This window comes from Syngnathoides biaculeatus, chromosome 5 (genome assembly GCF_019802595.1).
Source record: "Syngnathoides biaculeatus isolate LvHL_M chromosome 5, ASM1980259v1, whole genome shotgun sequence".
Lineage (NCBI taxonomy): Eukaryota > Metazoa > Chordata > Actinopteri > Syngnathiformes > Syngnathidae > Syngnathoides > Syngnathoides biaculeatus.
This window is the reverse complement of record NC_084644.1, coordinates 1,420,138-1,446,338: the sequence shown is the minus strand read 5'-3', so window position 1 is coordinate 1,446,338 and position 26,201 is coordinate 1,420,138. Positions and strand designations below refer to the sequence as shown.

At 48.9% G+C, this 26,201-nt stretch overlaps 1 protein-coding gene across 1 annotated transcript; it reads right to left on the bottom strand.

The window, feature by feature from the left end:
- Positions 1–2,581: 2,581 nt before the first annotated feature.
- On the bottom strand, positions 2,582–24,224 carry epb41l4b (erythrocyte membrane protein band 4.1 like 4B). Its single transcript, XM_061820805.1, has 23 exons — positions 23,721–24,224; positions 20,085–20,189; positions 19,969–20,011; positions 19,219–19,297; positions 18,593–18,637; positions 17,945–17,997; positions 17,589–17,709; positions 17,330–17,417; positions 17,157–17,245; positions 16,060–16,129; positions 15,811–15,980; positions 12,090–12,199; positions 11,454–11,490; positions 9,523–9,544; positions 9,357–9,442; positions 6,996–7,117; positions 6,313–6,455; positions 6,126–6,245; positions 5,979–6,034; positions 5,482–5,634; positions 5,252–5,372; positions 5,053–5,171; positions 2,582–3,402 (listed from the first exon to the last, which is right to left on the bottom strand). The coding sequence occupies exons 1-23, from the start codon at positions 23,973–23,975 to the stop codon at positions 3,339–3,341; spliced, it is 2,271 nt and encodes a 756-aa protein (XP_061676789.1). The 5' UTR covers positions 23,976–24,224; the 3' UTR covers positions 2,582–3,338.
- Between the last annotated feature and the right edge of the window lie 1,977 nt (positions 24,225–26,201).

Sequence of the window (26,201 nt, the reverse complement as noted above, 5' to 3'; positions counted from 1 at the left end):
TGTTTACGTTCGGAGGAATTTGCGGAATCCCGCACCCTTTTTGTCCTTTTCGTATCCTGAATTTCCTTCGTAACTAGAGACAATATTTTTTCCGAGGAGGTGTTTCGTAACTTGAACTTTTCATTATTAGAGACGTTCATAAATAGAGGTACCACTGGATCTATGTTATTCTGAATATATAATATTGTGATGAATGGCGAGGGGGGGAAAAAAGCAGCAAAAAGGACACTTTTTTTCCATCCGCGGACGCTGAGCACCACTTGGGTTCTCCGTGTGCACGTGCCTATTTTGTAGCATTACTTCCAGTCGATGGACGTTCATTTTAGATCAATATTGATTCAGCACCGTCAGATGCGTGCTGTTTTATTCTTTGGTATATTACTATTAGCTGAGATGACCTGATGAGGATAAGCAGCAGCGGAGGAAATGAACATGGAAATGTAGCAATGTTTCAGACTTACAACGAGGACAACCGACTTACAGTGGAGGAGCACATTTGTCCCCCCCCCCCCAGTGGACACTATGTGGCAAAGGCCACTAAAATGAAAAGCTGGAATACTGTATGAATTATAATTTACACTAAGGCAATTATCATTACTCGATTGATTTGAAAAGATCAATTCTAACTCGGACTGTATGTTGTATGTATGCATGTTCTGATAATAATAACATCAAGGCAGTGATTGTTATTAATGAGGAAATACGTCATCAAAACAGTGCAACTGCTAATAATGAATCGGTATTTGTATGATTTTTAATCTTCCAAAGGTTATTGTAATCCATGACATCCGTTTAGTTTTAGGAGAATCTTTTTTTTTTTCCACGCACAAGAATGAATCTTTTTCGTGTGCATCTTTTTTGGCACAAATCTGATCCCATACAAGCGTCCGCCTTTAAGCATTTTGTGCTGTTATTACTGACCTAAAAAAAAAAAAAAAAAGACTGGATAGCACATCCATATCTAGCGGTATGTCGATTGGTTGAAGCCGGTTGGGCGCCATCTTGGTACTCCTAAAACGCGACGAGGTCTTAATTTGCAGGTTGGATTATGGCGGAGTTTTTCCCTCAAAATTTGCCATGTAGAACTAAAACTGGTCGTGTGCTTTTGACATCTTTTCAGTTCTGGTAAGATGAAGGAATTTTAATTGGACTTGGTAAGCCAAAAAAGGCGAAGTGCAAAGGAAAGACATAGAATACCGTAACCAGCAAGAAACCTTGCATATTACCGAGGGCCAGATTTCCGTGACATGTTAATAGGTTTTCCCAAAATATGCAGTGAAGCACTATCATCATGGCATAGCAAAAAATAAAAACATGAAATTTTAATGTCAGTTTCCAGTTTCTGGAAATAAGGACTTGCAATGAGCAAATACATGCTAAACGGATTGTTCATTTGCTGTCTCTGCGACAGAAAATTTAAACTCGTTTCCTCGCATTTCAAAATCTAATTCAATATGCAGAGTTTTGTATTATGAAATTCATCCAAAATTTCACAGAAAATGTGTTTTCTTGCTTATCCACTGATGAAGTTTGGGAAAATATTGACATTTTTCGCGAAAAACGGTTGAAGCAGAGTGAACAGTCAACAAAAACAACTGTAAACGAAACTTTGTTCAAGTGAATTAAGCTAATCAGAAACTTTAACAGTGTCAAAGTAAATCTTTCGAACTTACCTGTGGAATGTTTTCGTAGGGCCACCAAACTGGCGATGAAGGCGCAGGTCGGCATGGTTGTTTTGGGAGGATCAAGATGGCGGATGGCGACTTCAATTTTGGTGGCCAATCCAGTCTTTTTTATTTTTAGATCAGTGGCTGTTGTGAGGGAAAACTTGCTCCAATGGCTCCCAAATAAACTTTTCACCGAGCACCTCAACGTCACTTTACTTGCAGTCAAAACAATTCTATTTTTCTTCCTCGATCGCTTTTATTTGACGCTTCGAATTTTCACTTTCCACGAGTTCAATTTCGCGTCCCTAAACCAAATTGCGTGTGATTTACTTCACTGCGCATGCGTCGCTCCCACGAGCCCCTGCGCGCTTTGCAAGGGATCACGGGAGATGTCGTTTTCTCACTTTGAAACGCCTCTGCACTGTTGTGACGTCACAGACAAGAACGTCTCGCCCTTCATGGCGGTTGATTGTGATTAAAAAATATATACATATGCAAACTTGAAATAACTTACGTCTGCCAATGTATCATTTCAAACTATCGATAAAAATGGATTAATTAACTTTTAAGAAAATTGAAATTGCTTTGATTTTCATCCAGAAGTCTTCCAAGCCGAGGACGGTTCGGTCTAGACGTCAAAATCGTCGATATTGATGAATGATAATCGTTCTCGCTGCAATTGTAACACATTCCAAGTTATGACTAAAAATCAGTGCTTCGCCTCTTAAAAGTGACCTTTTTCCATTTTTAATAAACCAACCAACACATAAATGAATAAAGCCATCATTTTTTTATGGGCAGGATGTCATTTGCCATGAAAAATTCTCTTGACTTTGTGCGAGAGAGAAAGGCTCGATTAAAAAAACTGGAACAAGTTTGCAAGTTCTGTTCAGTTCTGTTCTGTTCGTGCGTGGAAAAATTTGCGCTCCGTCGGCAAGTGACGTCACATTCTCTTAAAATAAGTCAAGTACATTCAAGTCACGGAAGAAAGTACAACTAAAGTACGGGAAAGTTTGCAGCGTGGAGCGCTTGACGTGCGGCAGGCTCCGGTCTAGCGTCCAAAGGAAGGAACACTGGAGCGTATTTGCTTGGTATCAAAAGTCGACACACCCTCTTCAGCCTCCTCAGAAACAAACCAAAACATTTTCCACCGTCGCGTATTACTCGATTGAAGGAAAGGGGAAGTAAAAATGAACAGGTATTATGTGGTTGCACAAGTGTGCACACCCTCTGACGTCATAAAATCGCGGGACTTTGTACGTCGCCATATTGCCGGTCGAGCTAAGCATCGCTCAACGCTAAGTCAGTTGGAGACGACACGGAAATTTGTCTCGTAGCACGACGCCCGGAGTCTTGTCCGATACCGTCAGACACGGAGAAGGTGAAAATAAACGACGCTGCGTGGAAAAATTAGATCAATTCGTCATAGAGGACCCATTTGCGGCCCAAATCATGACATTAATTGCGGCAAAGCTTTGGAGTGAAACCAGCATTTGAACCGGGGAGGGGGAGGGGGGGGGTGTGCAGACTTTTGATATCCACTGTACATATTCCCATTCCTGCATCACGAGTGTGCGTACCGCAAATAAATACATAAGTCGATAAATCAAACAGATCAAAGTTGATTGCGGTGGACGCTCGGGGGTTCGCGCTGGCGCGTGGCGGCGTCGCTCACAGCTCGGTCATCAGGAGGGCTCGCAGGATCTTCTCCCGGTCCAGCCTCACTTCCTCTCCGCTACGCGCACGCACACAAATACGTAAGCGGGATAAAATCACGTTGCCGTCGCTGAAGAAAACATCGATTGTAGACACAAAATCAACGACGAGTTCATGCTAGAACACGTCACCAGTTGTTCCATGTATAGCTAAAGGTACATGCACTACTACACTATCCTCACAAGTAGATTGACCTATTTGTTTATTTATTTGGGACTACTGCCTTCCAGTACCTGTAAGACATTTTAGAGTTTCAACGACTAAACCCAAGACCGTAGTTTACTCTTCAGTTTGAATTTTCTACTAGTAGGCCAAAAGTGGCACTAGTGGCGGAAGAACGTTTACTAGTATGCATCCTACTAGTGCACCGTATTGCCTCAGTGCAGGGCAGTCAACTAATTACACGTAGAGAGATTACACATCCATTTTCTTCACCGCTTATCCTCATGAGGGTCGCGGGGAGTGCTGGAGCCTATCCCAGCTGCCAACGGGCAGGAGGCGGGGTACACCCTGGACTGGTCGCCAGCCAATCGCAGGGGACATGGAGACAGACAACCAGCCGCGCTCACAATCACACCTTGGGGCAATTTAGAGGGTCCAATTCACGTTGCATCTTTTTGGGATGTGGGAGGAAACCCGGAGAAAAGCCACGCAGGCACCGGGGGAGGACACGCAAACTCCACACAGGCGGGGCCGGGATCGAACCCGGGTCCTCAGAACCGTGAGGCCAACGCTTTACCAGCTGATCCACCGTAGAGATATGATACATAATTTACATACGAATCGTACGTATTTGTAATGCGAAAGGAAAATGCGTCGTTGAATTTACGAAAGTTGCTTCTGGAAATTTCCGTGATCGCAATTTGAGTTTCATTTGAAAAAAAAACGACACCCAAAACTCGCCTGCGATCGGCTCGCTTTGGTCATGTGCCATTCGCAAGGGCGACCTTGTCCGAAATTGCGGAAAGGTCATCGTCACACTTTTGAACGTAGAACAAAAAACACTTTGGACTTTTTACGGAACATTTTGCTTTTCCGGCTTGTCATATGAAGCGATATCCTTTTAATTGTGCACATTTGTCACGCGCTATCATGTTTTTTGCCCGCTTTACATACCGTCATTTCCGGCCTACAAGCCGCGACTTTTTTTCACACCCTTTCAACCCTGCGGTTTATGCGGTGATGCGGCGCTAACGTTAGCGCGGCGCTAGCGTTAAACCCTTTCTGTGTACCGAGGCTTATAAACAGGTGCGCTGTGTAGGCCAGTAATTACAGTATTTTTTAAAGCAATAAACATTTTTTGGGGTGACGTGGTGACAAGTTCATCAGGTTTATTTTATGACTGTAGGGAGGAGGGGAATGCATTTAAAAAAATGCTTTTAATCCACTTGTGAGAGGAAACATCGGAGGATCCAAGTTTTTGTGTTTTGTGGAATGTTTAATTGTTTTGTCTTTTGTTTTTTAGTTTTTTGAGGGGGGGGGGGGCGGGGCTTGTGAAATGTTAAAGTGTTTGTTGCATTACTTCCAGGCCACGTAACTCGCTACATTATCAAAAAAATTGATGGAAATAGTTAGTTAGTCCACTTTTTGTTCCACTTTTAGCAGCGCAACTTGTAATTGTGTGCATGTCCAAGCATCCCAGCGTCAGGGGCGAAGGTGCGTTGGTTACCTGTCGTGACGGGCTGCGAGGTAGGGGGCCAAGCGAGGGAGGGGGCTACAGTAGCACGAAGGAGAGAGGTGGGGGGAGGGCAGAGGGGACACGCGGCACGGACTGGCGACGTTGTCCACCTGGAACACACCAAGACCGTCCGTCCTCACTGCGACTTCCCGTCGGCCGTCGGCGAGCGCGCGGTCGCGCGTTTGGTCACCTGCGGGTAGATGGACGGCTGGATCTGCCGGTCCAGCGACGTCGACGAGCCGGACTTGGCCGTGCGCTCGCAAGAGATGGCCGCCAGGGCTTCCGGGAGGTTGTCCTCATCCTCGTGGTTACTGAGGAGCGAAGAGGAAGCGAGGAAGGATTCAAAATGATACGATTTGGGCCTTTGTCATTTGATTTGATCAATTCTTCCATAACTGCAGGATTTCGACGCGAACTCACAAGCTGAACTGCCTGACGAGACGTTTCCTGCGGTCGGCGCACGAACCCGACGGCGGCCGCAGCCTCTCGGACGCCGGACGGACGTCCGGTCTCGGGGACGTTTTGCCGGCGGGCGCGCTGGACGCCGACGAGTCTTGAGAAGAGTTTGGATACCTGAACGCGGCAATTTCGAAACATTTGGACTCAAAAGTTTTGGCTCGGCAAAGAGGCGCGTTTTGCTCAATCATTTGGAACCGTGCGCTTTGGGGAGCCTCCAAGACTCTCCGCAACTGCACGCATTCTTCATTCAGCCGCCCTGCAGGGGGCAGCGTGACGGAAGCTGCCGTTCTGCGCCCGCGGCCCCTCCGACCGCCACCCAACGGCCACTTGATTCACTCATTTGCATCGTGCAAGTGAATCAAAGGCATTTTCGACTCAAAAATCAATTCGCCACGAAGAAACGCGTGAACGCGCATAAAGGAAGAAAAGAGTGAGAAGAAAGGATGAATTGAGCTTGCCTGTCCTTGAGCGGCGCGTCCGAGTTTTTCACTCTTGGACTTATTGAGCCTTCCCTCTATTAGAAGGAGGAGGTACGAAAAAAAAAAAAAAAAAAGAGCATTGTGAAAAGTGTATTTAAAAATCCCGAGAACACGGACGGCGCTCACCCCGAAAGCCGCCTCCATCTGGGCCTTGAGGATGTTGCACTTGAGGTGGTTGGGAAGCAGCGACGGGGAGGAAGCGGCGGACGGGTGGAGAGATTTTTCCGAGAGTTGCTTCTCTTCTCCCTGCAGGGCGCAAACGTCGCATCTCGTCAGCGCGGGAAGAAAGTCGAGGCGCGGAAGGCTGAGCGACCTTGTTGTCCATGTTGACGCGCAGCGAGGGCCACGCGGGGCGCTCGCCGTCCGAGTCCGAGTCGGAGTCGGTCTCGGCCTCGCGCGGGGACGGCGACGGCGACGCGTCCGGCTCTTCTCCCAGACGGGCCGAAGCTCGGCACTCTGGCAGAAATCGAGAGCGACGTCACGCTAGTCGAGTGGTGAGAATGTTGAAAATGGAACACCGCCACGATTGTTTGTTTAAAGTTATTCTGCCGGGGGCCGAGTCGCTACAGATACAGCAATGTGCTCCCAGCCTGGCGTACTCTACTACTAAAGCATACGTGTTAAGCAAAAAAGAAATATATTTCTTCAATAATTTTATTATATAAAGTATTTAAACTATACGTGTATTTCCACTATGCAGTTTATCATCAGAAAAAGCTAACAATAATGCTTTAAAAAGTCCTTTTTTTTTAGGCTTGGAACGCATTATTTCTTTTCCCATTCATTGTAATGAGAAACATCGATTCGGTTTTGGAACAATTCACTTTTTGAACTGTTTTCTGGAACGGATTGTGGTGGAGAACTGAGGCATCACTGTACTCCTGTAACCAACTCCCCTTTGGGATTTTGACGACAACGGCTTCGAGGAAACGAGGAGCGTTTGGCTTTTTTTTCCCCCTGGCCTCTCTCAAAGGTGGGCTTTTTCACGGTACTCACGGATTTTGCAGTGCGAGTTGCAGCGGCGACGGCGGCGGAGCTCGGCCGTCGAATACGACGTGTCGTTGTCGTTCTCCTCCACGCTCAGCTGAAGGTCGCAAGCGGTGGCGTTCAGGGGGAAGCTGAGGACCACAAAAGGCTGCAAGATTGTCTTTGTTCCCACAGAATTGAGGAGTATTATCGGACAAAAGGAAATACTCGACACATACGTTCACGTTCCTTTATTTCGGAAGCAAGATGGCAAAAAGCCATTCATTAATTTATTTAGGCACAATGTGATTCCAGAATAGAGCCCCGCCCACTATCACAGCATAAAATATGTAAACAACGGCTTGGAACGATACTCGCAAAAAGCAGCAAACGGATTTGGACCCTTCGAACCACTTGAAGAAGAAGAAGAAACGCACGAAATGGGAAAAACTTTTTGTCTTTCTGGAACCGCTTCAGTCCTCTGAAGGTCCTTCGAAGGCCACGTCGACATGTACGCACATATTTATTTATTTATTTTTTAATGCTCTTTTCCTACCTGCGGTGTAAAAAAAAAAAATGTTCACCTTCCAAAGGGTTTAAAAGAAATATGTCCGCGTGAAAAGTGGATTTTGGACAATGAAAATCATGCCATTGCACTAAATCAGCATAATGCACATTCTTAATTATGTCGTTACAATTTGCAGAACAAAGTCAATATTTTGAGGGGGAGGAAATCCAAGACCCACCCCACCCGAACCCAAGTACAGTTCAGTTGTATTTAACTTTTTTTTTTTTTTAAGAACAATACACTTGAACTTAATCTTATAGAACTCTTTTCAAACTTTTAAAGTTTACGTATGTTACATTTTAATTGGATTATTATTAATGACATTTTTTTCACATTTAGTCAACATTTAATGTTTCTCTTTAAACTGCATAATGTTACAGTGGCTTATCATAAAATGAAATATAATCTTTAGAAAGCGTTAAAACCTCAGTCTCTTTTTTTTTTTTTTTATGCTGACATAATTGTATTTTGATGTTGGTCAGGATGTGGCACTTGGAGAGCAAAATATTCGTTTTAATCATGCGGCGAAATATTCCAGAACCATTGGCCCCGGTCGTTGCTGTTTTTTGGAATACGTACAATTACGCGGCAATCCGGCTCAATTGCTCTCATTTGGCCCACAAGCCTGAAGTTTCGCACCCCTGCGACAAAGGCCCCACCGAGCAGGTCCGAGGCGACAAACATATTATGGGATGGAATCCAACCCTGTACAAACACGCTAAGTAAGATACTTTCCCGACTCGCGTTACATCCGCCGGACACGCAACGTAGAGATGGGACGTGACGACGATGACGATGATGAGGACGATGATGGAGGATGGGTAAATCCAAGGTCAAACAGAGGTCAAAGCGTCGTCATGACCTTGTCCTCGTGAACGACACTGACGACGGGGCCGCGGAGCAAGCTGCTGGTTCGCTCCGGAACGGCGGGGCGGGCGGGAACGGGACCGCTAGGGGGCGGCGGGGCCCCCGCGGGAGGAGGTCTGGACGCACACACACACACACACGATGCATGTGATGAAGTGAGATGAAAACATAGATATGAAAGGATCAGAAAATAGGAATCGGCCCTCCAAGACGCGGTGTGCACAATGTGGCCCCCGGGCCAGATACGGCCCTTGCTCCGCTTGCTAATCGGCCCACAGAGCGTTCACATATTCAGTCGTCCCGGCACTTTTGTTGCATTAATTCAGGGCTTTCATTTTAATTTTGCTCTACTTAATCACGCCATAATTGTTTCATTTATTTGTTCATTTCTAATATTAACAAAGACAGAATTTATAATAATTTCATTAGATACGTTACTGGCTGATTTCAATTAGGAAAAAGACAATTAAGAATTATTTATTATGAAAGTACTTTATATCAAGATTTTAATCAGGTACAAAAAAAACCAATCAATGGTAAATGAATGTATTGGAAATATTAAAAATAGAGTCAGAGTCAACTGGGGGAAGTGCCAGAACGACCCCCCGCATGGGATCGGCCCTTGGGAATATGAATGAAAATGTTGATTGATTGATTGGAATGGGTGGATGGCTCGATTCACGATGGGTTAGCTCATGATAATGAAATTCTGATTCACCAATTTGACATAGAATGAAAATGTTCGTTTATTTCCATGACGGATTGATAACTAAATGAATAACGGGAGGCTTCGTTATCATTAAAACTGACCAATGATATTCCAAATTGAAAATGAGAACGCGTCACGATTTCGCGAGTGAAACGAGCCGTCGTTCTGTTTGCCGCCGTCCCTTTTAAGACCCGAAGGCGGTCCTCGAGCGCCAAAGTACGGAAGCGTCGGCACGCCCGCGTCCTACCTGTGTCCGGAGGGCTGCAGGTAAAGGGCGGGGGCGTAGGGGGGGCGCCAGGCCTCGTGGGCCACCAGCGGGATGTTGTGCTGGTACTGCAGAGGACCCAAGACAGGAGGACGGAAATCAAACGCGGGCGCGCGGACAAAGCGGGTCGTCGTCCGAGGTCACTCACCGCAAGTGGGCCGGCGTCGGGGCTGACGTCGAGGGAACACAAAAGACAACCATCAGCGCGGCGGCACACTCGCGTCACGTCACGCCGGTTTCATTTCCGGCGCCAAGCGCAGCCCGAGCGACGTTGCAAGTTTCGCGCGGCCGCTGCGTGCTTGCTTTCAAAATGATTTTTGTTTCGATGTCAACTTCAACGGCGTCACGTCGTCTTTTGCGAACGTTAAACGCGTAAACGCGTACAAGCCATAGGAAGGCAAGCGGCGGACGGGAGGGAAGCGCAACAAAGCGCGTTCAGCTTAGCGAGCGAATCATTTAGCGCCTTCAAACAGCGAAACAGCAGCTGCACAGCCGCAAATATTATTGACGATTGTAGCTGAAATATGTCTTGAAAGGTGATTGATCAAGAACAAAACTTTTGCCGGTGCCCTGCTCGAGACCATGCGGACATGAATCTAAATTGAAGAACTGTATTAATAGTCCTTGTACCGTAATTTCCGCCCTACAAGCCGCGACTTTTTTCACACGCTTTCAACGCTGCGGCTCATGTGGCGATGCGGCTGATTTATGCGTTTTTTTTTTTCTAACGGCCTCGAGGGGAAAAGTCTGAGAATGAAAGAATGACAAAGAAAGAAAAGAAGAGAAGAAGAAGAAAGAAGAGAAAGAAAAAGAATGAGACCGGTGGAATATATGTGCCGAGGAAGTGACTTTTACCGGCCCTATTAGCACTGTGCTGGCATGTTGTTGCCGTGTTACTTGTGTGTCTCAGTGATATTTACGGGTAAGTTTTAGTTCTGTTAGCGTTAGCGCGGCGCTAGCGTTCGCACGAGCTTTAGAGCTAGTCTTAGCAACACGCTAGCGTTAAACTCTTACTGTGTACCGTCTTTCTTTGTCAATATCTCGTGTTTCAATGTGGGCACTTGCGGTTTTTACACTTATGTATGTACCAAATGGTATTTCCTTGACAAATGTACTCGGTGAGGCTTGTAACCCGGTGCGCTCCGTAGGCCGGAAATTACCGTCAAAAGCATTTTAAGATTAAGTTGTTGTTGTTGTTCAAGTCCAAAGTAGTGAAGAATTGATGATTTTTCATTTACATTAAACCATCACAGATTCTCTTATTCCCAATTTTTTTTGTTTGTTTTTAATTTTTTTGTTTTGGGGTTGGAGGGAACCACCTCCGATTTTCCTGGCAAATATTTATTGTGGTGCATCCCCACACGAATTTCTGGGTTTAAGAAAAACATTTTTTTATAGCGCCATTACAGTGAATATGCATGCAAAATCTGTGGTAATATTTTACACCGGAGGGGGAAAAATATTTATATAATATCCTAAATGCGGTGAGTAAAAAAAAAAAAAAAAAAAATTCAAATCATGAATATCTCTTAACCTTTTCCAACATGGCGAAGATTTCGGGTATTCACCCAATAACATAAAACTTGAAATGTGTGCCCAGGCTGCGCATCAGTTTGGACTTTCAACAAACAAACAAACAACGGCGAACACGTGCCGTCCTTCCACTCGACGCCATCGCATCAAATCACGACGGAAATAATATTCCACATGGAAAGTATGTGGTCGTGGTTTTCCCGGGGGAAAAAAAAAATGCCTGAATGCCAACCGCTTAGCGGAAAGACACTAACGACAGAGCATAATAATCATTTAGGAATGATCGATTATAGCCTCACAAGTTGAAAATAATCACAAGTGACAATCTGGCGCACGCTGCGACATTTCGGGGGCTTCGTCGTGAGCGTTGCCGTTCAGCGCCGGCGCCGACGTCACGTTCCTTCTGTCCAATGACGCTCGCGGATGAAATATGATCGCAAATTGCACGGCCGCGAGCGCCCGCCACGCCGAGCCCCGGTGCGCCGCTTGTCACGTCCCGGCAGGGCATGTAATAACGCTGTCGTGACATCGCGTGTGTGGCGCTACCTGAGGTGCGGCGGCTTGGCTGGCGAAATGGCAGAGACTGAAAGGACACACAAAAAGAAGGACAAGATTACGACTGCGCCGTTGTGGCGTCGTCGGCGAACGTCTTGAGTTCGACGCCATCAACTGAAAACACCGCTGTCAAACTCAAGGCCCGGGGGGCCAGATCCGGCCCGCCATACGATTTTATGTGGCCCGCAATGGCTAGTCATGTGTGTCAACTTCCACGATTCTTGTACAAATCTGTACTAAAATTTCAAATTGTGAGCATTTTTGCGTCACCAGACATGAACGATAGTTGAAAAACCCCATTGGCCTTTATTTCTGATTCCAAAACAAGTTCCTTAAATTTCATGCGTAAATATGATGAGACCATTCAACAGTTTTATGGTCTGACAGTCCTCACGGTCTTGTGAGGGAAACCGAAACTGCAATCTGGCCCGTGACAATGAATGAGTTCCACACCCGTGAGTTAAAAGATCAGCTAGCGCCAGAAGCGCTAATGCAATTCAACTGGCGACTTCTCCATCTTCTTTGAAACGATTTTGGAGAAATGACGACGATGCACTTTCGTCACGTGCACGGCTGAACGAAAATCAACAGTTACAAAAGCGTAAGCGGAACACGGACGAGACTGACCTTTGGCCAGCGACTGCGTGCGGGACGGATATCGTTTGCTGGGCCTCCTCTCGAAGGTGCTGGCCCGCCGAAGACGGCTTCCGTGCGTCGCCTGGTACTCCGTTTTGCCGCTGATGGTGACAGAAACCGGGAATGTTGGCTCAAATGTGACGGGACTTGAATTCGATTACTTTCACGGATGTCGTAGAACCTCACTGCAGTATCGCTACTGTCGTGAAATGCATGATTTTTAGTATGTTATCAATGAAAAAAAAAAACAGCAGCCGGGATGGACCCATCCGTTTTTTTTTTCCCCCCACCACAAAACATGATTTTGACGCATACGGCTTTTTGCACCCCGCGCCATGAAAATCCTCGAGGGATTTGAAACAGGAAGTGATGTACAGGGCAGTAGCGCACTCAGGCGGTCTCGTATGTTTCTACTAGTTTTACCCGCTGGAAGGTAGCTCATTGTTCCTTCGTGTTTGCCAAAATGCCGGCTCGTTGTATTGCTACATATTGCTCGAAAACTCATGAGGATGGATCCGCTCTTCATACTTTTCCAAAAGACCCGGTTCGTCGTGAAAAATGGATTGCACGGGTGCAAAGGACGAGAGCTAGGTGTGTATACGGCTACTAAAAAAAAAATAATAGTTTTGGGGGGGACGTAATCTTCTGAGAATGTAACAAAAGATTGGCACATCTAAGTCAGCGGTGCTAAATGTGTCGACGGCTACGGACGAGCCCCTGCCGAAGCCGTGCATCGCGATCACGGCGGACGATGCACGGCTTCGACGGGGGTGGCTCGTGTCAGCGCCGAGCTGGGTCATTGTGGCTCGCGGGCGGGGTTGTTTTTATCACTGCCGCGCAGGGGAGGTGGTTTGTCTGCATGCGGCTTGGCTGTGATCCGCATATCTTCTAAATATGCCTCCAAACGAACTTCAGTCGGTTGTGTGATGTTCTCTTCTCCAAAAAGAGCTTCCGTGTTTTCAATGGCGAACGTCGCGGTGTGATGTCACGGGCAGACGATGCAGCTAATATGGCGACCGCTTGGATGTGGTCAAATGACACTTCTGCAACTTTGCGCACGGATGACGCGCTCTCCGCTGATATTTATCTTTTTTGTATTATATGCATTTTTCCTTCCAATATCGATTTTAGAACGTTTACAGGGATGACACTTGCGCTTCAACTGAAGTGCGCTGGTGAGTAATTCCGGCTCGGGGCTCATTCAAAGTACTTTGATGATTCACACTGCGTTGAGATTTTCCTGCCTGGACAGAAGACGTCTGCCGACGAGGTTGCGCAGGCCACGAGATTATTTGCTTTGATAAACGTGAGAAAGGAAACAATATGACGGGCATATCTCTGTCGCCATAGGAACGCCTCCACGTCACCATAGATACAAAGTAGCCATAGATACACAAAGCACACCTCATTTGGTTTGTTTGTCGCCGTCTGCGTCAAATACTTTCATTCTTCTCTTCTCATGAGTCGTGTCATAGCGGTTAGCGCGCCTCGCTCGGCTGCACGTTTGCAGTCGAAGGCCGCGCGGGCCGCCAGAAGCAGGCCGGAGGCAAGGCCTTGCTCGGGGGCACCTCCAAAGCGGCCGGGAAGCCGACTCGCATCCCTCCGACACGTGACGCGCATATTTCACCAAAACGATGACTTCAAATCTAGAACATCCTTCCTTGTCCGAAGGTCACCAAAATGTGTGCGGCATCCGTCCTTTTGAAAATCTCAAATTCATCGCCGATCCCAATATTTGGGATTTCGTCAGACTCTGCGTCATTCCCGTTCGAAGGACCGCCCGGAGCTCCGGGGGCCTTTGTTTAGGCACTTACGTTCCGCGCGTAGGCCTACGAGTAGTCAGACTCCCGCGTCATTCCCGCCCAAAGAACCATTCGAATATTCAACATTAATTACAGTCGCAGGTTCAGGAGGTCCCGTAGCTCAGTGGTTAGAGCACTGGTTTGGTAAACCAGAGGTTGTGGGTTCGTATCCCACTGGGGCCTCCACTCCGGTTGCGTCAGGAAGGGCATCCGGCGTAAAAATTGTGCCAAACATACATGTGCGTTCATCTGAGATGACACGCTGTGGCGACCCCGAAAGGGACAAGCCGAAAGAAACACACACAATTACAGTCGCAGGTTCAAATCCGTGTGGAAGTATTCCTCCGTCTTCACGATCGACCGATACCGCTACTACTTCATCAGATGAGGATAAATCCGAGAAATCGGCGCTGGCCACAATTGTGTCCCAACATGAGCGAGAGTTTGGAACGGCACGTAACACTTCACATCCGCCCACGTAGGTCATGTGACTCGCCAAAAGAGCAGCGCCCCTGAAAATTCGCAATTGTCACTAAAATCTTCTCAAAACACAGAGAAGATTAAAATTACATGATCAAGATACAGTACATATTTCATGACCTACTGGACAACCACTGGATTTCCCCTTGAAAGTGCCACTGTCGTGAAATGCATTTTAATATGTTATTAATGAGAAAAACGCCAGCCGACATGGACCCATGCGGTTTTTTTTCGCCACAAAACACGATTTTGACGTATACGGCGTTTTGTAACTCCCGCCGCGGAAATCCTCTCGAGGGATTTGTTTTCGAGAAGAAGCAGGAAGTGACCTAGAGGACAGACCCGCCCTGAAGTGGACTTGTTTGTTTCCATTAGTTTCACCTGCGGGATGGGAGCTCGTCGTTCCTTCGCGTAAGCCAAAATGCCGGCTGGTTGAATTGCTGGACATTGCTTGAACAATCGTGGGGATGGATTTACCCTTCATAAATTTCGTGGCTTATCAAGGTGCCGAGCCGGGCCGCTTCACGGCGTTGTCGTCGCACGCGCCTGAGTGCGCCATTGACGGGAGGGTTGTTCATAGCCGCCGCCGCCGCCGCCGCCGTCGTCCGCGATGAAGAACGCCGCCGATGGCGGCAGCGATAAACAATTTTTTATGGCGCACTCGGCCGTGAGCGACGACAACGCCGTAAAGCGGCTCGGCTCGGCTCGGCTCGGCGCCGCCATGAACCACCTCGGTGCCGCCCCGGCCGAAGCCGTAAATCGATGTCCGCAACTCATCATTATTTTTTTCGTGTAGACATTGAAGTGAATAATGTTATATGTATTTTTCATTTCACTATCTATTTTAGAATGTTTATAGGGATGACACTTGACCTTTAAGATCGCAGAAAAAAAATAAGAATAATATTTTGGTTGATCGTTTAGCTAATTTCAGTGGCGTCTGGCTGCAGTTTTCTGACGTTAAAGCAAGGTTAAGCTTTTTCTGTTTCATGACGGGACAGAAATGTAAAAAAAAAAAAAAACGGTCAGCGTATGCACACAGCTGAACATTAGTTTGAAAAACAACCAAAATACGGATAACACTTCACGTTTTTAGCCTGGATAGCAGGACTCTGAGGATGCTCGTTATACACAGGTATAAGGCTTTTCCCGGTTTTTGCCGTTGGATTCTGGAGGTGGCTTATTACACTCAAGAGCGCCTTCAAGGTGAGAAACTACACTAGTTGCAATGTTGACATTTTTGTTAAGAGCAGGGCTCAAACCGGTGAGCGACTACGGCAGGATTTCATCGGGGATGTCGTGTCGCGTAAGTAGCAGAAATAATAAGAATAATCATCATCACGATCTGCTTTGACGGCGGCTTTCCCTCAACCATATTGCTACTTTTAGCGCAGTTGGCTTTGGATCGGTGGCCAGATGCGGAGCGCTACCTGAATCTGAAGCGCGAGCCGAGTCGCGTGAAGTCGCTGCGGCCCGGCTTGGCGGCGCTGGGCTGGCGTAGGCGGAAGAAGGCGTGGCTCTCCACGGCGCACTTCCACACGTGCTTGCAGCTCTTGGCGCTGGCCAGCTGGAACACAAACGTGTGCTCCTGCTCGCGGCCCTGCCGCGCAGCAAAAACCGCATTTGGACCGCGGCCGTCGCCGAGATCGCTGCCGCGGGCGTGTTCGTCCGCCGAGTACCTGATCGTCGTCTTCCACCACCACCAGCGTGAGTCGACTCTTTTTAAAGTCCAGACGGGTGATCTTGGGCCTAAACATCGCATCCATAACGCAAATGTCATATTTCACTTTGAGCTATAATGACGCTAGCAGCAAAAAAAAAAAAAAATTGCAAGCGGTGTCTTTGTAATATCACAGCTTTTTGCGCATTAAGGACCGAGTCTTCCCCGACCCCCCAAATTTGAATAATTTCCAATTAGATTTCAAAAATATACCACAAAGTATGATGCCAAAACACTTTTGCATCATTTCAAATTCATTTTGCGATTTCAGATTAAATGATTTACAGATGACGTGCTTTTGAACAAAACCACGGAAATGCACGTGCGCATTTGGCAAAGACTCACTTCCGCTAACAACCCAGGCTAAACTTGGCTCCTCCCCAACATACAACGTTGCAATCCATCACTTTTTTGACATGTGCCTACTTTCCTTTAGCCAGAGGGTTTGGCGCCATCTCGTGGCATTTTAGAGTGCTAGCAAAACAGCAAGAAAAACAGCAAATAGTTGAGTGAATTTGTGAATAGTGAAAGAGTTTGAATGAGTTGTGATTTTTCAATGTGACGCCTTTTTAACGTCGTCTTTCTTGGACGGAGTAACGCAGACGTTTTACTTTTTCGGTTTTTTTTTTTTTTTTGACAGCCTTTCAAACTGTGAGAAGACCAAAATGGCAAAGCGGAGCGTCGCATTTGTGTCATTTCTGCTGATCCTGTTGAAAAAAATTAGAAACGTTTTTGCGCGCATGCTCCAGCTACGCCGTGTTGAGTTTTTTTTGCGGCACAGATCCGCAAGTGCGCTCTTTTTTTTTTTTTTTTTTTTTTTTTTTACCCTGGCTGGAACACACGACGCGATTTTCGCAGGAGACTCCCAACGGGTTTGTAGAACTTGACTCAACTGTGCAAAAACGCAGCTTCAAACACGGCCTCCACACTTTTTTTGCGACCGTTTCACACGTCTTGATATTTAAATAGAGCAGCAAAAGCAGCAGCAGCAGGCGACGCCTCGTGCAAAACGTTTGACATTTTGCTCATGAATCACGAGCGCCGAAGACGTCTTACCAAAAGAAGAGGCCGATTTTGTTGGCGCCCTCGAAGACCAGGATGCCGGTAGGAGTGAGGCCCAGCGCGTAGTTCCCGCCGTCTCTCCCCTGATGACACCACACGCCCGCCCGCGTTCAGCACCGGGGAACGCACGCCGAGACCGACGCCATCGACCGAGCGAGCGGCCAGACCTTAACGAAGTGCATGTCCACGCCGTAGAGCTCCAGCCACTTGCATTTGTTGAGGAAGGAGATCTCGGCTTGAGACGGACTCTCCCCCCTGCGAGCCAGAGCACACGTGGGCGACCGCGTGTCCTTGAGTGAAAGCGCGGCATATGTCGTCTAATCCCGGACGTTGAACACCGCCCGGAATCAATCAATCCGGCCTCCCCCCCCCCCCTAAAACGCTTAATCCTTCACACGGAGCGGCGAGATGGCGGCCGAATCTCACCTGAGATCCAACCACCTGCCGAAGATGTCGGCCTCCATGGCCTCGCTCTGCTTGGGAGTGAAGCGGAACTCCGACACCAGCTCGGGGGAGTGATCCAAAGGGTCGCAGTCGCCCAGCTCGCCTGCAAAAACCACGACGACGAGCGTTCAACCTGCAACCTCGACAACAGGAAAAACTCCAACGGTGAACGTTAGCTTTAGCACGACTTTTTGTGTTTCCAAACGTCACAAAACGTGGATGTCATACGCGCGTTTATTTGCACACCCTGCCGCGATACATCATCGGCTAAATATTACTTCAAGGAAATTAAAAAAAAAAAAAAAAATGAAATCATTGTTGAGGAAACGTCTACTTACTCTGCAAACAATATGCGGCCAGCTCAACCGAGACATCGTACGGACATTTCAATCTGAGGAGAGGGAATCAAAAAAAAATTAAAAAAAAAAACGGGTGTAAAGAGTTGCACGCCACACACACTCGCCGAGTGTCGCCAATCATCTGCGTGAAGGGGGGCCGTGGGGGGGGGGGGGCAACCCTTTTCCCAAAATAATCACCTCTTCTTCACATCCTGAGCTCGAGCGCTATAATAGAGCCGCGCTCGGGGGATCCGTGGCCCAGATAGAGTCGGGACGTCCAGATGGGGAAATGCGGCGCCCGCGTCTACGACCGCAGATCACAAAAACGAGTGCGACCGAATAAGGGGAGGGGAGACCGCTTAGTGGCGCCTGCCAAAACAAACCCCCTCCCCCCCCTCCCCCCCCCCCCAAAAAAAAAAAAAACAAGCATTGGGCGGAAAGGAAACGGAGAAGCAAAGCGGAGACTGCGGCGCTTGATCTTCGTCGCGTCTTCAAACGTCGCACCGGCGAACACGCTCGGCCGATTCGTGCCGACTCGGCGTGTTTGGAAGCGGGCACTAATGTACATGGTGGCGCCGCTGTGTCAAGTTCTACGTCGGGGGAGGGGGGGGGGACAAAAACAAGTACAGCTGCTTTATGAAGACTTACTTGCCAGACAAAATGTCCTGTCGAAGCTGCAGCACGAACAGGTACCTGCAGCGAGAGGGACACGAATACACACACAAAAAAAATGGTGTTAAAAATGATCGCTTCGGACTTACAGTACACACACGTTGCACTGGAAAGCCCATCCATCCATTTTATCTGCCGCTTACCCTCACGAGGGGCACGGGGAGAGCTGGAGCCTATCCCAGCTGTCGACGGGCAGGAGGCGGGGCACACCCTGAACCGGTCGCCGGCCAATCGCAGGGCACATCGAGACAAACGGTCGCAGTCGCAATCGCACTTTAGAGTGTCCAATTAATGTCGCGTGTTTTTGGGATGCGGGAGGAAACCGGAATGCCTACCCGGAGAAAAGCCACGCAGGCACAGGGGAGAACATGCAAACGACACACAGGGAGGGCTGGGATCGAACCCGGGACCTCAGAACTGTGAGGCCAACGCTTTACCAGCTGCTCCACCGTGCCATCCCACTGGAAAGTCATTTTCTGTTTTTCTTTTTAACCCAAATCTTCCCATGGCAACAAAGTAATTAGCAATGCGTCCCTTCTGGACCTCATCATCATCATCAGGCCCGAAAGAGCTTTATTCATTTTTTTTTTTTTTCGTCTTACCTTGTAAATTCCTCATGTAGGTTATTTGGCTCTGAGGAGTAAAATTTTACCCGGAAGAAGAGTCGGAACGGCGGAGCATCTGAAAGAAGGACGGACCAAAGACGATTGGTCAGCATCTTAACATCAGTCACTCACATTTGAAAAATGTGCGGGTGTGGTCAGTCACGCCCGCGGATATAAAGTCGCGGGTGTGCGTTCTGTTTGTAATGACGAGTGTACCCCTTTAAGAGCGGAGGGAGCGGTGTCGGGTCAACTACGAAGTAGAAGTAGGCTGAGCAGCAGAGACCGTTTACTTTCGGGTTTAAAAAAAAAAAAAGAAGACGTCAGGCTTTGGTTTTCTGCGCTGGATCGGTTTTCATGTGCGCAATTGCGCAGTGGCGCAGCTTAGAAGGAACCGTGGTCAAGACTACACTAAATAAGCGACGTCTTTCATTACGTATTTTTACTCGTAACAAGTTTTGCACGCGTGATTTTTCGTGCGGGATTGTGCAGATTTGAGAGTGCGTCAAATCACAGCGACTGTAACATTCATAATCTTCTTTTCCGAGCAATACTCGGAAAAACGAAAACTCATCGGACGCTTGATTGGAGCTTCCTGCGCTCCTGCGTGTTCTTGGCCATGAAGTCAAAACAGAAGCAAAAAAAAAATGCTGTATGGTTGTCGGAAATGCTCAATATTTCCAACAACCGGATTCCTTTACGTGAAGTGCCATAGACAGGCGATCAAAAATAAAAGCATTGGAAACTGACCTGGGATCTGCTTCTTGATTTGCTTGGACACGTCCAGCCAGCGCTGCAAAAGCACAAAACCGGAATGAGCGCCGGCCCCGAAAACCGGCTCGCCGACGGGCGCGAGCGGGACTCACCGAGACCTGGTCCGCGTCCATGTACTGCAGCCCAAAGTAATCCACCTCCACCAGGTCTATGTGATACATGATTTGCTCAAAAAGATCCTGGCCTTTGCTTTTGCTCTGCAACAGAAGAACCAGAAAGTGAGTTTTTCTTTCCTGGTGCCGAGGAAGCGGATTTTGTCGGGCGGGGTCACGTGACCCGGTGGAGCCGAGGTACGTTTTCAAAAGCGAACGGCGGCTTCCAGTCAAGTTTCCGTGACAATATTGCAGTTCTTGACAAATTGATTTCCAAATGAGTCGTTTGTTGTCTAAAGACGTGACACGAACTGGGGAGGGCCACAATACGGCCGGCGACAAAAACGAGTTCTATCGGGATCCAATCGTCACGCTCATGGCGAACAACCGGAAGTGAACCGCCCCCACGTTGTGTGTAAAAAAAAAAAAAAAAAAAAAAGATGTCAGCCTTGTACTTTGGACCCCGATAAGCAGTACAAACTTCCTGCTGAGTGTGTGATGAAATCGGAGGTATTAAAGGATTGTGGACATGACGGGAAGGTGGAGGGTCATAAAAAAAAAAAAACAACAACAACAACAACAAATAATAATCATCGTCATAAAAAAAAAAAAATCATTGCATTCTGCAACGGGATGATTGAAGCCCTGACCTGGATCCAATTTGTGCGCATGAACAAAATCCCAGGTGGCCAGCGTCTAATCATCTTTTTCGGTCTGGGCTCGCCCCGCGACGAAGCCCGCGGGGGGGTTGCGGGGTCACGCCCGGACATGAGCGAACTTGTCGCGACGCGTCTGCGACTGAGCCGACGAGCCCCGTGACGCTTCCCGTCGTTTTGGACCGGCCTCTGCGAGGTTTTCCGCCGGTCCCAGCTGGACTCACACCCCGCCCGAGCGCCGTGACGTGACGCACGCGCAACCTTCAAAATCAAAACATCTCGGCGAGAGGCGCTAAGGCACGCGTACCCACGCACGCGACGAATCGGACCCGGGAGTCCGAGGATGAACCGAGAAGGACAAAAAGTGTGAGTGGGGGGCGATAACGAAGGAGGCGACCGAGGAAGTTGCTCGCATTCGGGTTATTTGGGCGAATTTCCCGAAAAATCAAAGCCGGGAAGCGGATGGGGGCCACGCCCATCGGTGGCAGGTTTGGAGGGAAGTCGCAACGTGACGAGTGGCCGCCATTGTTGCGGTAAAGAAACCAACGAGCGCTTCAAAATTGTCCAGGGTGAAGCAAGTTGACCTCGTTTCCCGCGCACACGCCCACGCTCAACAATAATCTTCCGGTTGCACTTGAAATCCACTTTTTAGGGCAATTCTTAGGACCGATTGTCAAAAAGGAAAACAAAACAAAACTTCCTTGCCATGAAAAATGACATTTTGGGGAATTCATCCAAAGAATCAAAACGCTTGCTGCGCCCCTCTCGGGTCGAACAAATTCAACATTTTGGCCAAATGTCGTCACCTTGTCTTCATATCGCCCAACGATGACTCACAGTCCGCCACCGCCGCAGTTGCAGTTTCGTGCGCCGCCCGCCGACATTTTTGGACCGGCTAAGCGATGCTTCTTGGGCACACAATATATGTCAAGAGTGACCAATTTGATGAGCACTAACACAAAATAAAATGAGATTAATCAGATAAATATCAAAAACACTTGATTTCTACAACTCTCTGCTGTTCCGCGTTTGTGTACAGGACGTCTGTGCGCTCACAGCCAACAACAAGGCGCTCTAAAGCGGCCACAACGTTGGAAATGTGCATTTTTGGGGGGAAGCAGGGATGGCTAACTAGCTAGCTTACGGCACGTCGCAAGAACCGCCAACGCCAACAGAGGCGCTCAAGTTTTTACAGTGTAGGGGAGGGGCAACTATGCCACATGCCCCATTTTGAGACACACACCCCAAAAAATTGGGAAAACTGAAAAAGCGGCATTTTCAGCAATTATCTTCAAACGCGTACCATCTATTTAAAAAAAAAAAAAAAAACCTCGGAATTCACTTTACAGGGTCTTTAAACGCAACGTAGCACACCGGAGTACACGCCGTTCTACGTTGACCCGATGTAACCTCTCGCCCCCCCCCTCCCCGAGGGCAAACACGTACAAAAGAAGCGTCGACACCACCGACAACATTTTTGCTCGGTCTCGAAGAATCGAGCGGGTCAAACCGAATCCGCCGTCTGTTGGCGTGCGCCGAAACTTGTCGGGCGACTGCCGGCATCACGCGTTCATCTGTCAACACGACGCCCGGCACCAAAAACATTGCGTTGCTCTGATTTTCCTTTCGGTTTCACCTGCCGCCGTGCGGGTCGAGTCAGATGAAATAAAAATGCTTTTGCCATCAAACAATAACTGTGATCGGGCCCATTACGCAAAGTTGCCAACCGAGTGGGAAATCCTTGTGAAGCGACCACTGAATCACGAGATTTGATTTGGTTTTAGAAGCGCGCCGATCCAATCCTCTCGCGGGCCCGCGTGACCCGCAGATGAAGGTTCGCCCGCCCCGGATGCGCTCGGACGCAAAAATAGACTTCATCAGCGGCGTTCTCATTTTCTCCTCGTCGCGGTCGCCGGTGAGCCGCACGCCGGTCCCGGCTGACTTCGGGCCGCGGGTGATTCGTTCGCACGGCACGAAGAAGCCGGCGAGCCTGCGCAATCGCAGCAGTCGGTGAAATGAACGTACGGTACGTCCACTTCGGGGGTATGTGAAGAAGCCCGAGTGGCGGGATTGGAACCTCCAACCCCAAAACTGTGAAACTAATTCTGATTCTGATTCTGATTCTAAGCCGAGCCGATGAACGAGACAAAGTTATTCAAAGTATCCCGTCCATTTATTTCGGCGTCGAACCGGCCGGGACGTTCCCGCCCAGCCTCTTTTGAGCCAAGGCACATATTTTACATCACGGCACACGTCCTCGCAAAAAATGTCCCCACAAAGTATACAAACGCAAATAATAACGCTGTGCATGGCTTGTCTGATGAAGAATTATTAGCGTGTAGAACACTGGTGGCAAACTCGAGGCCCCGGGGGCAAGATCTGGCCCGCCACGCGATTTTATGCGGCCCGCGAAGCCAAATCTCGTGTCCATTTCCGTGATTGTGGTAAAAATCTTCACCAAAATTTCAAATTGTCATTTATCATAAATGATAAAAGGAGCATTTTTGTGTCACCAAACGCGAAGAGTTGAAAAACAGACGACCCTTGATTTCTGATTCCGAAACTAGTTCGTAGATTGATGATGTAAATACGATAACTAAATATTTTCGTTTCAACATTCATAACGGCCTTCTGAGGGAAGTGGGAACAACGATGTGGCCCAAGTGGAGAGAGGGGAAAGATGGATTCATCTGCGCAAACGTTGATTGCGCGGACGGAATCATTATGGCTGTCAATATCCGTCGTTGGCATTGACAGATGATGTTGCTCACAGATTATTATTTGGAATTTTTATGGCTGTCACTATAGACAGACAGATGATGTTGCTCACTGATTTTCTGTGTGTGTGTGTGTGTGTGTACATTTTGGACCACCTCATCACTCATCCAATTATCCCGTCTGTGGTTAAAAAAAAACAAATCAATAAAGTGACTTGAAAAGTTGGCACCAAAGTGGGACGAAGGTCGGACGCCAAACTCACGGGCAAATCCACGCTGACGTCGGAGCCGTCCAGCAGCAGCACCCGGCAGGTGATGGCGCTCCTCGCGGTGCCGGCGGCCGGGATGTGCACGGCCGCTCCGCCGGTGACCACGGCGGGCGCGTGGACGACCTGCTGCTGGTGGGCCATGAGCAGGGGGTTCCCCCCTCCGGCCGGCCCGTCCGCCTCGTCCCTCTCCCTCCCCTGGAGGCGGCTCCTCGAGCGGAGGCTGAAGGTCCGGCGCAAAAAGCCCATCATGCTTCCCTTGCTTCCTCCGTGAAAGGAGCAAGTCCCGCGGCGATGGCGGCGTTGGGCCGGGGAGAGCCCCGGCGTCTCCGCTGCGTCCTCTCCCCCGGCCGAGGAGTCACTCGGTCGGTCGGTCGGTCGGTCGGTCGGTCGGTCGGCAGGCGCACGAGAAGGACACTCGGCTCTGGCAGGACTCGGCTGCTGTACGGTGAGGTTCGAAAACGGACCAGTTGATTTGCTCTTCCCCCCCCCTTCCTCCTCCTCCTCCTCCTCCTCCTCCTCCTCTTCCTCTTCCTGCCCGACCTCTCTCGGGTGCACCTGCCGCCTCGTCCACGGACACACCGAGGGTGGGAGCCGGTGGGGGGTCTCTGCAGTGTGGCAACCCCTTCGTCACACGTCCCGGTGAAGGGGGAGGAAAGCCTCTCGCCCGCGACCGCTGTGGGTGCGACTCCCCCCCACCCCCCGACGAGCGTGTCAGAAGCGCCGCGTGGGGAGGAAACCGCCAACTCCGCCGCTGCGAAAAGTCAAACCAGCCAAACTGGACAAACAGCCGCATCCGCGCATGCGTGCAAACACCTGAAACTTGCGCGACCTGCGTGCGTGCGCGTGCGCGCGCCGGCCGCACAGCGCCACCTAGGGGGGGGGGGCACCTGCACACCTTGGCAGAAGGCAAAACGGGATTTTGTTGTTTTAGGTACTCCAAAATCTGTTAACTCGGTCGTCAAATAATTATTCAATTGCAAAAGATAAAATGTGACGATCAGAAATTTCTCTGCGGACATTCACATTTAAAATAATAACTGAAGAAAAATATACAAAATAACAACAGAACAGTGCAGCAAGATTTTAGAGCGTCCGCCTCACATTTGTGAGGACCAAGGTTCAAATCCCGGCCGTTGCCTGTGTGGACTTTGCATGTTCTCCTCGTGCCTGCCTGCGTGGCTTTTCTCCAGGTGGCCACTCCGGTTTTCCTCCCGTACCCCAAAAACATGCAACATTCATTGGACGCTCGAAATTGCCCGTAGGTGTGATTTGGAGTATGACTGTCGTCTGTCTTCATGCGCCCTGCGACTGGCTGGCGACCACTTCAGGGTTTTCCTTGCCTCCTGCCCGATGACGGCCGGAATACGCTCCAGCACTCCCCGCAACCCTCGTGAGGATAAGCGGCAAAACAAAATGGCTGGATAGATGTGATTGTGAATGCGACTGGTCTGTCTTCATGTGCCCTGCGATTGGCTAGCAACCAGTTCAAGGTGTACCTTGCCTCCTGCCCGATGACGGCCGGGATGGGCTCCAACACTCACTCCCCGCGACCCTTGTGAGGATAAGCATCAAAAGAAATTTGATGGGCGGATGTGATTGTGAGTACGACTGCTGTCTTTCTCCATGTGCCCTGCGATTGGCTGGCGACCAGTTCAGGGTGTACCCCGCCTCTTGCCCGGTGACGCCCGGGGTCCAGCACTCCCGCGACCCTCATGAGGATAAGCAGCTCGGATAATGGATGAGTAATCATAGTTAAAATATAAAACAAAATACAATACGTGTGTGTTGTATTATCATATTATCAGTGTGCAATGTATGTTAGCGTTGGTGTTTGTGATGTAATCAGCCTTGAAAAGGGCGTCCCACAGGGCTCCCATTGAGTACCGTTTCCTTTTCTTTTGTATGAAAATGACATCTGTGATCAATCAACCCCCCCCAGTATCACACGTTGGCTGATGATCCGGTACAACGTACCACTGTACACGCCTCTCTCGGGACTGCCGCTTATCCAGTTTACGTTTGGTTTCCTTGCATCTCATAAAATGCAAACGATCATTGAACGAGACATTTATCATCTTTTACCGCAGTTTCAAACAAAAAGGGATCGTCGCGTGACTTCTGCCGTCGGCACACGTTTGATTGCGTCACGGCCGCTCTTTAAGCCGCAAGGCCAGATTGGGTGTCGCGCAAACAAACACAAAAAGCGTCCTCGTGTGCACGGACCGGGAAGAGGCGAAATGCATCAGTCGTGTCGCTTTGGACGTGACCTTTGAGTTTTTTGAGCTGCTTATCCTCACGAGGGTAGCGGGAGTGCCGGAGCCTATCCCAGCTGTCATCGGGCGGGGAGCGGAGCACACCCCGGACAGGTTGCCAGCCAACCGCGGGGCACTTCGAGACAAACAGTCGCACTCACCATCACACCTTGGGGCAATTTAGAGTGTCCAATTAATTTTCATGTTTTCGGGACGTGCCCAC